Here is a 16,131-nt window from a genome sequence, read left to right on the forward strand (position 1 = left end):
TAAATGGTCACTAGATTTTGTTAAGCTTAGCAATTTTGGTCCACTTTTGATTTTCTTTTTATTTTTTTTGGATTTTGTAAGTTTCGGTCCTTTTTTTTTTAATTTTTAAAAGCACCAATTTTTAACGTCTTGGGCGTAACCCTAGATCACCTACTAGTTTAATTTGAAAAAGATCAAGTATGATGAACATGCATTTCATCTCTTTATTTTCATTTTACTTTTTGTATATATATATTGAATGTTTTTTTTGGAAAAAGTTTCGGCTCTGTCATCTATTATCCTTTCATAACACGTTCTCACGCACTCAAAGTTTTATCAATCGGTTCTCACACACTCAAAATTTTATCAATTTTGTGTTGTTACAATGAACAATTCTTTATCAATTTTATTGTGTCGTTGAACAATTCTTAACTATTTTAGAAATATTTATTTGAACTTTTTGGACTTCAAAAATAAGCTTTTTACTAAGTCCATGTTTTTGTACAATGAAACAAATTTAAAGCTAGATTCATTCACTCGCCCCAATTTTACCCTGATACTCTAGCTCCCGTTTTTCCCCTCTCTCTCTCTCTCTCTTCCTACTTCACTCGATACCTCATTGCTCCCTCCGACTGCATCTCCGATCTGCAACACTACAACAACCCCTTCGCCACCAGCCGACCACCGCCTCCTCCAATAGACGCCGCCGGAAGCGCCGTCCTCTAGCTCCCTAAAAGTCGTCGACAACAGCTCTCGTAAGGTTTTTTTGTCCTTCTGTGTTAACAAAATCACATATTATGTAGAAATCCCGTAGAGAACAAACTGGGTTTGTGATTTACCAACGTAATAATTTGTTAGTTAATTGTTCTATTATTTTGCCAGATAAAATGGAGCCTAGTTCTATTATTTAGCTAATTGTAGTTATTCTCCTGGCCTTTGGTATGGATCGGGAACGAAGAAGACAACCTTTTGAACACAGAGATATGACATTTAACGATACATGAAATTACTTAGGTCACCTAAACATATTTGTCTAATTTATTTAAATAAAAATTCAACTAAGAAACCAACTCAACCCATTGAATGTCTAAAAATAATGTAATTGACATCACTTAAATGACCGATTATATATAAAAAAAATTAGATGACCAAATTACAACAAAATATAAAGTTAATGACTTAAAAGGCACTACTTTGTTTTATGTTCATATTTAAACAACAAAGTTTTTTTGTTACCATTGAATTTGTTTCATATATTCAAAAAGAAGTAATAGTAATATATTACCGGTTGTTACAGATAATATTATTATTTTTTGAACATATAAAACAAAATGGATGATGAATCATATATATATATATATATATATATATATATATATATATATATATATATATATATATAATATTATTAGCTAAATATGAGCAGAAAATAAAAATACTACCTTTTAAATCATCAACCCTTCTTACAACGGAACCAAGAACTTACTTAGATTTATAAGTAGAAAAAAATCGCATCCTATTTTTCGTTTTTGATCCGTAATAGCACTGTACTTATCATATTTTACTAAAACTAACACTTTTAACATATGTAGGAACATACTTGTCATTAACAAAATTAACAACTTACTTAGATTTATGAATGGCTTACTTTAATTTTAATCCCTTAATAGCAACATACTTTCATTTTTATCACATAATAACATCATACTTTTATTTTTATCACATAATAACATCATACTTTTATTTTTATCACATAATAACATCATACTTTCTTTTTATCCCATAATAGTATCATAATTTCTTTTTTATCACATAATCGCATCATACTTTCATTTTTATCACATAATAGCATCAAATTTTCATTTTTATCACGTAAGAGCATCAAGCTTATCGTTTTTATCCCATAATAGCATCATACAATCCTTTATAAGAAAAAAAATACAGAATGTTAAATTAGACTTGCAAAAAAGCTATAAAACAGACTGTTGCTAAGCAAATCAGCATAAATCGCTAGATTAGATTTGAAAAATTGCTAAAAAATACATCTGAAATGAAAATCATTTACTTCAAATTAGATAAATGTAGGAATTCCACTAAACTTGCATTATAGTTTTTCTTTGTAAAGAGCCCTAGATGTGAGAAACATACACCACTTGACCTTCTTTATGGATCTGATCTTTTTCATAAGACATTACCTCAAAAATTACAACATTATACTTCCAAATGTAGTTACAACCTGTTAGGGTTCTCATATTGTATGTTTATCAATCACAACATTACCATTTTCTAACTCTTTTCTTATTTCTTTTAGTGCTATAGGGATATCTAAATAAGTGAAAAGATGCAAACCAGGAACAAAATTCTTCTCAAAATCATTATAGTTACACAGACAAAGGGAAATTTGGAGATTTAAAAGTTAAATTTTTTTTTGTTTTTTTCCAATCTGTTATGCTTCTAAAGCTATTTATCATCTCGACCTTTTTGTTGCCCAAAAATGGCACGTGTCAAATATCTCTCTAATTTGCTTATTTGAATTGTTAAATTTTCACTATTTTCTCATAGCACTTAAATTATCTTGTTGGCATCATTTATTAAAAAAAGAACTGGATTTACCATATATCATATTTGTAGTTGAAGCTATCAATATCCAAGCACATAAGGGGGCAAAAATGTCATGAGATTAACATTAGAAGCAACATTAAAAATTATCAGTTCAAATTTTAAAGTAAAAAGAAAGGGAGGATGTATGTGAAATTTGGGTATATTAATTAAAATAATTACATCATCGTAATGTTGGTTGGAGCCATTAACTTTAAAATTGAATATAAGCATTTTCAAAAAATTATGAAGAAAATCATATTATGCCTAAAAAAACTATAAAAATTAAAAATAAATAACCAAATTTTATTTCATTTAATAATTGATTTAAAACAGATAAGTATGAGCTCGATACAATTCTAGCAACCTACTTTAATTTATTTTAATAATTGTTTTAAAAGAGATAAGTAAGATGCTATAAGTGACATAAATGGGAAAAAAAGAAACAAATTTATAAAAGACAAATGACTTTTTTTTTTCCAATCAACACATGTATTAATAACATTTTTTTAAATTACTCAAAATTAGAAGGGAAAAGGCATTACTTAAAAGGGAAAAAAAAGATATTGGCCAAAATGCTATTATACCATAGGTTTGAAACAGACACATGTATTTGAATGAGCACATTGATTATTTTAAAAACAATGCACCATGCCTAATGTTATCAAGATTTGACATGAAAGTTTGTAAAAAATCTATTTTAATTTTTAAATAGATTGCCATTTCAAGTACACAACAATTTTTCTCCATACACAACAATTGGTGCTTTAAAATGTTGTATTGTACAACTATATAATGCATGAATTGTTGTGTATGGCAAAAAATTATTGTGTACGAATCACTACCCTGTTATGCATCCACTAGATCATGTCATTTTAGATAAGGGTAATTTGGGGAAATCAACAAATAAAGAGCATCTTGATTAGTACAGGGGCATTATGGGTATTTTATATTTTTTAGTTGTTATGACTGATAGTATAAGAGGGAAGTGGGATAGGAATTGAGATATCGATCTTTTCTGTTAAACCTGGAATTATTTCCTCTTGGGAGAGTGGCTATCTCGAATCAGCTAACCTATCCTTCGTTCTTGTAATCTTTTGGCTATTATACAGTGTTTCCAATCAATATTAGAATCATTGGGTAGTTTTTATGTTATTGAATCTGTTATTACAAATCAGTTCATAACAAATGGTATCAGAGCATTCATCATCTGGGATTAGGACTGGAGATAAAGGAGGAGGGAAGGATGCTGGAGGAGATCTTCTCAAGAGGGTTGAATCTCTAGAAACTGAAATAAGGCAGTTGTATGATCGAATGGAGAATCATGGGCATCAGATCCAACATCAGAATGACTCCATAGCCTCTCTTCAGTTGAAGATGGACCAAAATCAGTTGAAGATGGATCAAAAGTTCGAGGAGATTTTGGGTGCCATAGCCAAAAGCCGACCAACAATCAACAATGAGAAGAAAACCGTGGAGGGAGAGCCTAACAACACTCTGGTTCTATCCATGGAGGAAACTCCAAGGGTTTACAGAGGATCGTCGCACACTGATACAAGAGGTTCAAGAAATGGAACAGGAGGTGGTTCCGCTGGCAGAGGCGGCGGCTATATTACCGCAGGGGAATACAGTGGAGGGACCAACCGGAGATTTCACAAACATGAGATGATCTTGTTGGTTGAAACTAACACAGAGGAGTGCATTTTTAATGTAGAAAGGTCATTCTGCTCATATGAAGATGAAGAAAAAATGGAAGCTGCGGTGGGGGCTCTAGAGGGCGACGTACTATTGTGGTATGAACGGGAGCATCGAAGACGACCCGTTAGAGATTGGGAAGAGATGAAGAGCTGGATTCGTTGTCAGTTCCGACCACCACCGTCATCACTTACACCGTTCCGGGAACTAGAAGCAAGGAACAAGGGAAAGAGAGATCTAATTTTGAACCGGGAAGGAGCGATCGGGGATCGTCGGAAGCTAGTGACGTCTTCTCTGGTCGCCAAATGTGAGGTAACGGCTCTGTTAGAAGAAGACGTAACAGAGGTAACCTGGGTTTAAAATGGACAAGTGGGCTGAAATTAATTCTTTGGGCCAAGTCAGTCTGAATCTTATAATTGGTTTATATGACAAAGTTGACGAAGGTGTAAGCCCGACTGAAGTTAAAACGACTAAACCCCAATCAACATCGTATTCACAGGAAGGGCGCCTTCGCAATGATATCGCCTGTCGACTCAGATATCCAGACCGGTCCAAAAGGTTTCCTGATCCCGAAATCAAGCTCGAGCCGCTCAAAATCTTCACCGGAAGTCCACAGCCCTATCTTGACCTAGTTAACGTCGATACTATAACTCACAGTTTTCCCATCTTATTTCCTCCATTGGAAGTTGTTTCTCCGGAATCTCATCGCTCTAGCAGCTTGTTCCTACATGGTATCCGTCTTCAAGAATCTGTAGCGGGCATTAAGACCCTACACCTTCACAACAATATTTCCTCTAAGAGACGATCAAAGAAAGGGTATAAGTCAAAGCAAAGTGAAAACCAAAAATCTATAGAGAAAAATTCTTCAGTTGCAGGGTGTCAAGTTGGGAGTGATGAGGCAAATAACTTTGAGAAAGTTAAAGTTCATAAATACACCATGGGAGCCGCAATATCTGAGTTCAACCGTCATCCCTTAACTGCCATTGAATTTCTGAAATCAAATGGTTGGGTGGAGAATACACTAGTTTCAATTGTCCAATTTCTTAGAAATACCCCAAGCTTAGACAAGGCAATAATTGGTGACTACTTGGGTCAACACAAAGAGTTCTTCCTTGCGGTATCGTATGCTAATGTTGACTCTAGAAGGTTTCTGAAATGAAATTTCATACTGCAATGGGTAGATTTCTTAGAGGTTTCTGTCTTCCTGGTGAAGCATCGAAGATAGATATAATGGAAAATATTGCAGACTGTTACTGTGCAGGTCATCCCATTTTTTTTTGAATTAAACCTTGGAGAATCTACACCAACAGAGCTTCTAGACAAAATAAAAATAAATGTTGATGAGCGTGGTAAGAAAATTGATCTGCAAATGAACATACTAGAATTAACATCTAGACTTGTATCTCGTCTCATTGAAGGCATAGCTCAAAATACAACCGTGAGCATATATTTTCATGAGGATGGTGGGAACGTTGGGGAATCTGGATTCCAAACAGAGAAAGCTATACTTCAAAAAGGTGCTAGTAACAAACGAGTATGTGTTTGTGGGGTAGTCTTATCTGAGAAGCTTAAGGAGGAGATTATACTGAAGAAAATGAAGGATCAGGTGTATGAAAGTGATTGCTTACAGGAGGGAGATCTCAATTATGTAGGTAACCTGACAAAACATAGAGTAGTTAAAGTGGGACAAGTGTGTAGATATAAGTATTGTTATGTTATTGCCTTTGGTGTGGCTGATTTGCTTGATCACCATATCATGAAGAGTGAGATCGTTGAGAAGATATGGAATGGTTGGGGTGTTCTTTCTGTGGAAAAAGCTACTACCCAAGCAATTGAGAAGACAATTCTAATGAAAATGAGTAAGAAAGATGCCAATATAAGCAATGAGAAGCTACAAGAACAGTGGAAAGTTATGTCTGTGTTGGAAGCCGTGCATTGCATCCTTCTATCCTTTCACCTTGAGGACAAGGTTCATCTTTTGGGATGGGGTATTGCTATGCCTTTAGTCAAGCTCAAGAAGGCGGATGGCTCTAATGACCATTACTTGCCCCCATGTTTGATTATTAATGAGATGGGGAAGACTGATGTTAAAGCTGTTAAGATGATCATGGGTGCAATGAAGCAAGTGGAAGTGGGTGGAATATATGGGGTGGTTGTAGATCATTGTAAGGCTGAGGAAAAGATAAAGAGGCCAGCTGGAAGAATGGGGATGATGTACATCGTTTTTATCCACCTTGAGGACAAGGTGGTTCTTCGAGGGCGGGATATTGTTATGCATCCACTAGATCATGTCATTTTAGATAAGGGTAATTTGGGGAAATCAACAAATAAAGAGCATCTTGATTAGTACAGGGGCATTATGGGTATTTTATATTATTTAGTTGTTATGACTGATAGTATAAGAGGGTAGTGGGATAGGAATTGAGATATCGATCTTTTCTGTTAAACCTGGAATTATTTCCTCTTGGGAGAGTGGCTATCTCGAATCAGCTAACCTATCCTTCGTTCTTGTAATCTTTTGGCTATTATACAGTGTTTCCAATCAATATTAGAATCATTGGGTAGTTTTTATGTTATTGAATCTGTTATTACAAATCAGTTCATAACATACCCATTCATTAAGTAATGGGGATAAAGCCACTTCATAAATAGAGAAAAGGAAATTTAGGATACAAAAGACGAAAATGCCCTTTACCCAGATTTGACATATTGTAGAAGTCTTTTGGTTGTAATACACAAATTATAATATATATATATATATATATATATATATATATATATATATATATATATATATATATATATATATATATATATAGGGAAGAGTTATATGGAAAATGAATGATTAGGGCAACACATATTTGAACCAATGAAAACATGACAACACATCACTTTCACAATAACTTCCACAATACATTACTTGTGAAGAAAGAAATGGACACGTGTCATTTGATTATTGGTTCTGGTAGATGTTGCCCTAGTTATTTGTTTTCCATAGAACTCATTCCTATATATATATATATATATATATATATATATATATATATATATATATATGATTCTTTATGACCACAACGACGTTTTTGACCACAATAACTTTTTTGAATAAACTTGCATGACACATTATATTATCAAAGATTAGACATGAAAGTTTTGTAGAAAAAATAAAATAATTACAGTGCCATTTCAAGGACAATGTCTCTTCTCTTTACAATTTACATAATTGATAATTTGTTTCCCTGCATTTGCATTTAAACAGACATAGTTCATAGTCTGATTAAAACAATTTCTGCCACTGCCCTTATTTGGTTAAATGAAAGTGAAAGCATTACACTTTCTAGAATATAAAATGTTTACAACCATGCATTAGTGACACAAATTTCACAGAAAAATTTCGTTTTCAAGTTTATATTTAACAGCAATTGGAGCAGAGTATTACCTGATTATGCAATTGACACAAATTCACTAATGAGTTGAAGCTGGAGAAAGGATAAACAATTAAAAAAACATCAGATCATATGAAATATAAATTCAAGATTGGAAATTGTTATGAGGAACGATTTCATTCCAAAACAAATACATCGGGAAATTATTCATCTAATCCTACCTTGATTTTAGCTAATCATATAGATCATATTCTAATTATACATTGTATTCCTGTAAATAGCGACTACTGACATTAAACGATATATAGAAGGAATGAATAGATTTTGAGCTGTCATTATCATTTGAATTAATTATTATAATGATGTGGCTTAAATAATATAACGTTGTGGCAATTAATAAATAGAAATGAAAAAAATAACAAATTGACAAGTGGAAAATAAATAAGTCTAAAATGCCGAAAAATTGACATGTGGCAAAGTCAATGAGAAATTGACATTTGGCAGAAAAGTTTTTTATTTATTAGGGTAGATACCAACGATTCAATATATTTAAGAAAATAATATGGTATAATTATAACATCCTATAGTTGTTAGTTTTTTTTTGTTGTTTACTATTTTTGGAAATTCGGGCATCGATACTCTTATGAGGAAAACATATACTAAATACAACTATTTTGTTAATGATAAATGATTATGTGTGTCATTGGATAAAAAGCATATAATAAATTAAAAAAAATAAGATTACAAGGGTTACAGTTCAAAAGTAGCATAATATCTCTAGTTGATTTAAAATGTATCATTATTTATTGAAAAGTTTATAATAAGATTTTAAATGAAATTTTTTTCATTAAACATGTTTTGCAGCTACATTAAATTAAGTGAGTGAGTTGATTTCATACAAGAAAAGACGAAGAAGTAGAGTATGGGCTTGGGCTTTCTATTGGGCTAGTAGTAGTGTTTAACTGTTTATGTCTTAATGTCAAAGTGACAGAAAATTTAAAGTATAGGGGTGAAAGTGTAAATAGTTCATTCTAATTTATTATAGTTGTAGTGTTTAACTGTTTATATTGATTTCTCCTCCCTCATGTTAAAATTAAAATCTCCCTTATTCATTTTTAGACGATTTCTGAATGAAATCATCTCTATTGATCTAGAGTGAAAGAACATATACAAATCACGACCTCTGATCACTGTTTTCCCCATTGATTTATGATCGGTAAATGTTCTTAGCTGCAACTCTGAGCTTAAAACCAGACGATGAAGAAGGAAAAATCAGTGTTAATTGCAAGCCCTAGCAGAACTACCGAAGCAAATTCATCTTTTTCAAACAGAGTATTCCTTCCAGAAGATGAAGAATCGGAGAAGCAACAAACTACTAATGACTTCCCTTTGCCAATCGCCACTCGTAATGGTTCCTCCAAATACGATTTTGTCAAGGTTTGTTGCTTCTCTAATCCTTAAGTTTTGTTGTGATATATAACTGTAGCTGATTTTACATTAATTTATCTCCTTAGCTATGTATAGATAGATGTAAACGATTGTGTTGGTTATAGGTTCTGTTTCTTTGTTTTCAGGTGAAAGTATGGTTGGGTGATAATGCTGATCACTACTATGTCCTCTCTAGATTTTTGCTTAGCAGAATGTTGACTGTTACTAAGGTGTTTTCGTCCTTTCTTTGTTGCTTATTCTTCGTATTATCATTCCAGTAAAGTTTTAAGTTAAACTTCATAGTGTTTTTGTTTTCAGATTCCTAATCATGTCGCTCTAAAAATTGCCCTTGAACTCAAGAAGCTGCTCATAGATAATAGCCTTTTGGACGTGTATGTCATCATATTACATCCTCCAAATACTACCTTAACATATGTCTCTTTAAATCTCATATATTAGTTTTTTGCAGCTCTCAATCTGATCTGGAAGCTAATTTGTTTAAGGTATATGCATATATATCTACCCCTGTTATCTCCATTTTAGCCATGTTTGAGTTTTTACAGTATGCCACTTTCAAATCAAAGACATAACCATAATTATGACTTTGATTGCAGCTCATGGAAAGGCGGGGCTATGGGCAAGAATATATAAATCGTTACAAGATGATGACAAGGTATTTCCCAACTCCCCTTTTGTCCCCTTTTATAAATTCTTAATTTAGTAATTAAATCTTTCTTTTGTATTTATGCCTTTTGTAGATTTCACCATCAGCGAGTACCATTAGTTATTCTTGTATGTGGCACAGCATGTGTTGGAAAGTCAACAATTGCTACCCAGCTTGGTCAAAGGCTAAACTTGCCAAATGTTTTACAGGTGAATCTTGATGTCCCTTTTTTTCTCTATATTTCAAATATATAAACACATAATTTCATTTTTCTTAATGTTGCAGACGGATATGGTGTATGAATTGCTAAGAACATCAACAGAGTATGTAACATATCAACACTTATATATGACAACTTAATACACATTCTTATTTTAATACAAACTACCATATAATATAGTAATATACAACTTTGACTTTTCTCAGTGCACCTTTGACATCTTCACCTATTTGGGCACGCGACTTTAGTTCATCAGAGGAGCTAATTACTGAATTTTGTAGAGAATGCAGAATCGTTCGAAAAGGTAATGTATTTTTTGTTTAAATCAAATTTTTTTTAACATTAAAGGATTTTCTTTTGTTTTGTCATAGGTTTGGCTGGTGATTTAAAGAAAGCAATGAAAGATGGGAAGCCGATCATCATTGAGGTAACAAAGAGTACACTTTTTTATGGCAAATCATTCGTTCTCATGTAGATACAACAAATATTGACCTTTTTTGCCCTTGCAGGGGATGCATGTGGATCCTAGTATATATTTAATGGATGAAGAGAACAAATCACCACATAAGGCTTCAAAAACAGATGAAAATGACTTAAAAGACACAGAAAATAATGCTGAAATTTCCAAAACAGAAGCAATTGGAGAAGAGTTGGATAAAGTTTTGGATGGGGTCAAATCTGTCCATATTGTTGACCAAGCTGCTGGTAGTCAAACTTAGCTCTTAATTTTATTTTTTACTTTCTTATTTCTTATTTGGCCCTTCAGATGACAATAAGCCTATTTTAAGAAGAGAAAAATCCGGGGTCACTGAACCAGTAATAATTCCTATAGTCCTTAAGATGGCAGAATTTGATCATAAGGTAAAGATTATTAATAATTCATATCATTGTTTTCTTTTCTTTTTCCTTTTTTAAAATTTGAAAATATCACTTGCTCTTATCATCTGCAGGCACTACTAGAAGAGTGGATATCTAGCAGAAAATTCAGTGATAAGTATCCAATCCAGGTGTCAAAATTTATTAAGATTTATTATTTATTGTTGATCTATGAAAAAAATATATTGATTTTTTTTTAATGTTTTCAGGAAAAAGATAAAGTGATTAACAACTTAAAAACCATTCAAGATTATCTGTGCTCATTCAAGTCACATGGATTAACAGTTGCTAATATATCTGCTACAACATTCCCACAAACTCTTGATTGGCTGCACAATCATCTCCTTCAGGTATAATAAAAATTGCCTAATTTCTGTTTAAATATGAAATCAATAAATCAAAAGTATTTTGAATATAGCATGAGCTATAGTTGGTGATAATATTTGTTAAGATTCTTTTATTTCCCGATTTTTTTTAGTGTATTGAGCAAGGTATATCGGCCGCCTCAAAAGGAAGCAGTAATCAGACAACAGGTGGAAGTTAAGAGTACAGATTAATAAATATCTTGAAAAGTAGTTTGTTTTGTTTAATGGAATGGACGATTCCTGCAATGGGCAGAATGTGATTCCTTTCATTGTGTATATTGACTTTTTTCATAAGTATAAAAATGTTTTGTAGCATTAACTTCAGTTGATTTGACTTTCTGATCTTTAAACTTGTTTTTCTATTATTATGCTCTAAAGTCTAAACAAGCCATTGTTGCATGCTTCATTAGGATGGACAACATTAAAGTGTTAATTCCAAAATTATTGTTGATTTAGATCTAAATATACTTGTTTTATAAAATTTAATGTGTTGTTTGTGTACTTGAAATGCTTTAATACGTTGTTGATTTAGGAAAAACGACAAGTTTACTATTTGAATAGTTTAAGGATAAACAAAACAAACAACTTTTCATGACTTACCGTCAAAGTGACAGAAAATTTAAAGTATAGAGGTGAAAGTGTAAATAGTTCATTTTAAATTATTGCAGTACTAGTGTTTAAGTGTTTATATTGATTTCTCCTCATGTTTTTTTGAAAGAGCAATTTCTCCTCATGTTAAAATTTCCCTTATTCATTTTTAGCTTCGTAAAATGAGTGGTGCTTCTTAGACGATTTGCATGATTGCGATGAATGAAATCATCTCTATTGATCTAGAGTGAAAGAATATATACAAATCACGACCTTTGATCACTTTTCCCCACTGATCTATGATCGGTATATGTTCTCGGTTGCAACTCTGAGCTTAAAACCAGACGATGAAGAAGGACAAATCAGTGTTAATTGCAAGCCCTAGCGGAACTACTGAAGCAAATTCATCTTTTTCAAACAGAGTATTCCTTCCAGAAGATGAAGAATCGGAGAAGCAACAAACTACTAATGACTTCCCTTTGCCAATTACCACTCGTAATGGTTCCTCCAAATACAAAGCACGTCTCATTTTATATTGTTTTCTCCTCATGTTTGTTTTGTTTATCTTTAAACTGTTCAAATAGTAAACTTGTCGATTTTCCTAAATCAACAATGTATTAAAGCATTTCATGTACACAAACAACACATTAAATTTTATAAAACAAGTATATTTAGATCTAAATCAACAATAATTTTAGAATTAACACTTTAATGTTGTCCATTCTAATGAAGCATGCAACAATGGTTTGTTTAGACTTTAGAGCATAATAATAGAAAAACAAGTTTCAAGATCAAAAAGTCTAATCAACTGAAGTTAATGCTACAAAACATTTTTATACTTACTAAAAAAGTCAATATACAAAATGAAAGGAATCACATTCTGCCCATTGCATGAATCGTCCATTCCATTAAACAAAACAAACAACCTTTCAAGATATTAATTAATCTGTACTCTTAACTTCAACCTATTGTCTGATTACTGCTTCCTTTTGAGGCAGCCGGTATACCTTGATCAATACACTAAAAAATATTAGGAAATAAAAGAATCTTAACAAATATTATAACCAACTATAGCTCATGCTATTTTCAAAATACTTTTGATTTATCGACTTTATATTTAAAAAGAAATTAGGCGACATTTTATTATACCCGAAGGAGATGATTGTGCAGCCAATCAAGAGTTTGTGGGAATGTTGTAGCAGATATATTAGCAACCGTTAATCCATGTGACTTGAATGAAAATAATCTTGAATGGTTTTTAAGTTGTTAATCACTTTATCTTTTTCTTGAAAACATTAAAAAAAAATCAATATATTTTTTTTCCTAGATCAACAATAAATAATAAATCTTAATAAATTTTGACACCTGGATTGGATACTTATCACTGAATTTTCTGCTAGATATCCACTCTTCTAGTAGTGCCTGCAGATGATAAGAGCAAGTGACATTTTCAAAGAAAAGAAAAGAAAAGAAAACAATGATATGAATTATTAATAATCTTTACCTTATGATCAAATTCTGCCATCTTAAGGACTATAGGAATTATTATTGGTTCACTGACCCCAAAATTTTCTCTTCTTAAAATAGGCTTATTGTCATCTGAAGGGCCAAATAAGAAATCAGAAAGTAACAAAATAAAAATAAATAAATAAAATTAAGAGCTAGGTTTGACTACCAGCAGCTTGGTCAACAATATGAACATATTTGACCCCATCCGAAACTTTATCCAACTCTTCTCCAATTGCTTATGTTTTGGACATTTCAGCATTATTTTCTGTGTCTTTTAATTCATTTTCATCTATTTTTGAAGCCTTATGTGGTGATTTGTTCTCTTCATCCATTAAATATATACTAGGATCAATATGCATCCCCTGCAAGGGCGTAAAAGGTCAATATTTTTTGTATCTACATGAGAACGAATGATTTGCCATAAAAAAGTGTACTCTTTGTTACCTCAATGATGATCGGCTTCCCATCTTTCATTGCTATCTTGAAATCACCCGCCAAACCTATGACAAAACAAAAGAAAATCCTTTAATGTTAAAAAAAAGCAAAACAAAAAGTACATTACCTTTTCGAACGATTATGCATTCCCTACAAACTTCAGTAATTAGCTCCTTTGATGAACTAAAGTCGCGTGCCCAAATAGGTGAAGATGTCAAAGGTGCACTGAGAAAAGTCAAAGTGGTATATTACTATATTATATGGTAGTTTGTATTAAGATAAGAATATGTGTATTAAGTTGTCATATATAAGTGTTGATATGTTACATACCCTGTTGACGTTCTTAGCAATTCATACACCATATCCGTCTGTAACATCAAGAAAAATGAAATTATGTGTTTATATATTTGAAATATAGAAAAAAGGGACATCAAGATTCACCTGTAAAACATTTGGCAAGTTTAGCCTTTGACCAAGCTGGGTAGCAATTGTTGACTTTCCAACACATGCTGTGCCACATACAAGAATAACTAGTGGTACTTGCTGATGGTGAAATCTACAAAAGGTATAAATACAAAAGAAAGATTTAATTACTAAATTAAGAATTTGAAAAAGGGGACAACAGGAGAGTTAGGAAATACCTTGTCATCATCTTGTGACGATTTATATATTCTTGCCCATAGCCCCGCCTTTCCATGAGCTGCAATCAAAGTCATAATTATGGTTATGTCTTTGATTTGAAAGTGACATACTGTAAAAACTCATACATGGCTAAAATGGAGATAACAGGGGTATATATATATATATATATATATATATATATATATATATATATATATATATATATATACCTTAAACAAACTAGCTTCCAGATCAGATTGAGAGCTGCAAAAAACTAATATATGAGATTTAAAGAGACATATGTTAAGGTAGTATTTGGAGGATGTGATATGATGACACACACGTCCAAAAGGCTATTATCTATGAGCAGCTTCTTGAGTTCATGGGCAATTTTTAGAGCGACATGATTAGGAATCTGAAAACAAAAACACTATGATGTTTAACTTAAAACTTTACTGGAATGATAATACGAAGAATAAGTAACAAAGAAAGGACGAAAACACCTTAGTAACAGTCAACATTCTGCTAAGCAAAAATCTAGAGAGGACATAGTAGTGATCAACATTATCACCCAACCATACTTTCACCGGAAAACAAAGAAACAAAGCCTATAAGCAATGCAATCGTTTACATCTATCTATACATAGCTAAGGAGATAAATTAATGTAAAATCAGCTACAGTTATATATCACAACAAGAAGTAGGACGAAACTTAAGGATTAGAGAAGCAACAAACCTTGACGAAATCATATTTGGAGGAACCATTACGAGTGGCGATTGGCAAAGGGAAGTCATTAGTAGTTTGTGTTGGGTTTTCTACACATCAAATACACTCTAAAACTAGGCAGCGGAAAAATCGAAACAACGATATACCTAAGTGTACATGAATCCTATGGATCTATGGCTTCATGCTAATTACATCAACCCTAGAAAACTAAAACATAAGTATGAAAACATACATGTTATGTAGCCCTTGATCTCCATGCTTGAGATCTTGAACCTCCATGAAGTTGCTTGGATGAAAGGACCCAAACCAGAATCCCCCTAATGGTGTCACACCCTATGACACCAAAGAGTGGAATAAAAATAACTAGGAGAAGGGTCAATTTCACAAACCTAAAGGGGTTAGAAATCGTTCCTAAGAGGGGGATGAAGAAGGGTTGGCGAATACTTCAAGCCAAGGTGCAAGTAGGAATGAAATCCGTAAGGCCCTATATATAGCCTTGGATGCCTCCTAGGGTTTAGTACTCCATCCCATGTGGGATAGAGGCATAACCACGAAATTTCACTCCTTTCCCATGTGGGACAGAGTGATTTTCATCCAACCCAAATTCCATAAGGTTCTGGAACATTCCTGATTAACTAACTATCGGTTAATGAACATTCAACCCTTTAATTAATTAAACTGTTAATTAATTCCCAAAATATATTTCCAATTCGTTTCTAATTAATTATTAACCATAATAATTAATAAACCAATTTCTCCTTTATTTATTCTACTCAATTTGGGTCTTGAGGGCAACCCAAAAGGACCCTGCTATTATTACAAATATTACAAATAGTTAATGACCTTGAATACTATTCCAACAGTCTCCCACTTGGACATGTCATCAACTATACTAGGACTAATATTTCTCCAATAATCAACAGTGAGTTAGCCATCCAATGCAATTACCGAACTCTTGATCTAATCAAGATTTAACCCTTAGATAAGTGATCAACTATCCCTTCGTTCTATGATATCTGTATGAATTCGAGACATGGATA

General features: G+C 32.5%; 2 protein-coding genes and 1 long non-coding RNA gene across 4 annotated transcripts; 1 reads left to right on the forward strand and 2 right to left on the reverse strand.

The window, feature by feature from the left end:
- The first annotated feature begins 477 nt into the window (after positions 1–477).
- LOC111919862 (P-loop NTPase domain-containing protein LPA1 homolog 1) lies at positions 478–11,535 on the forward strand. 2 transcript variants are annotated; one of them, XM_023915424.3, is made up of 15 exons: positions 478–734; positions 8,813–9,095; positions 9,233–9,316; positions 9,405–9,478; positions 9,556–9,589; positions 9,701–9,759; positions 9,845–9,959; positions 10,036–10,073; positions 10,177–10,274; positions 10,342–10,397; positions 10,480–10,675; positions 10,737–10,831; positions 10,921–10,977; positions 11,056–11,196; positions 11,325–11,535. In XM_023915424.3, exons 2-15 carry the CDS (start codon positions 8,916–8,918, stop codon positions 11,388–11,390), a joined length of 1,293 nt encoding a protein of 430 aa, XP_023771192.1. In that variant the 5' UTR covers positions 478–734; positions 8,813–8,915; the 3' UTR covers positions 11,391–11,535. The 2 variants fall into 2 exon arrangements, with proteins under 2 accessions (XP_023771192.1, XP_023771191.1); XM_023915423.3 differs by having other exon boundaries at positions 481–734; positions 8,889–9,095.
- A 1,628-nt stretch (positions 11,536–13,163) lies between these two features.
- Positions 13,164–13,802, reverse strand: LOC122194686 (uncharacterized). Its single transcript, XR_006184111.2, has 2 exons — positions 13,304–13,802; positions 13,164–13,221 (listed from the first exon to the last, which is right to left on the reverse strand). It is a non-coding gene; the product is annotated as an uncharacterized LOC122194686 (long non-coding RNA).
- A 234-nt stretch (positions 13,803–14,036) lies between these two features.
- On the reverse strand, positions 14,037–15,094 carry LOC111919863 (uncharacterized). The gene is made up of 6 exons (XM_052767202.1): positions 14,868–15,094; positions 14,706–14,779; positions 14,595–14,628; positions 14,385–14,443; positions 14,185–14,299; positions 14,037–14,111 (listed from the first exon to the last, which is right to left on the reverse strand). The coding sequence occupies exons 1-6, from the start codon at positions 14,883–14,885 to the stop codon at positions 14,037–14,039; spliced, it is 375 nt and encodes a 124-aa protein (XP_052623162.1). The 5' UTR covers positions 14,886–15,094.
- Between the last annotated feature and the right edge of the window lie 1,037 nt (positions 15,095–16,131).

This window comes from Lactuca sativa, chromosome 1 (genome assembly GCF_002870075.4).
Source record: "Lactuca sativa cultivar Salinas chromosome 1, Lsat_Salinas_v11, whole genome shotgun sequence".
Taxonomy (NCBI): domain Eukaryota; kingdom Viridiplantae; phylum Streptophyta; class Magnoliopsida; order Asterales; family Asteraceae; genus Lactuca; species Lactuca sativa.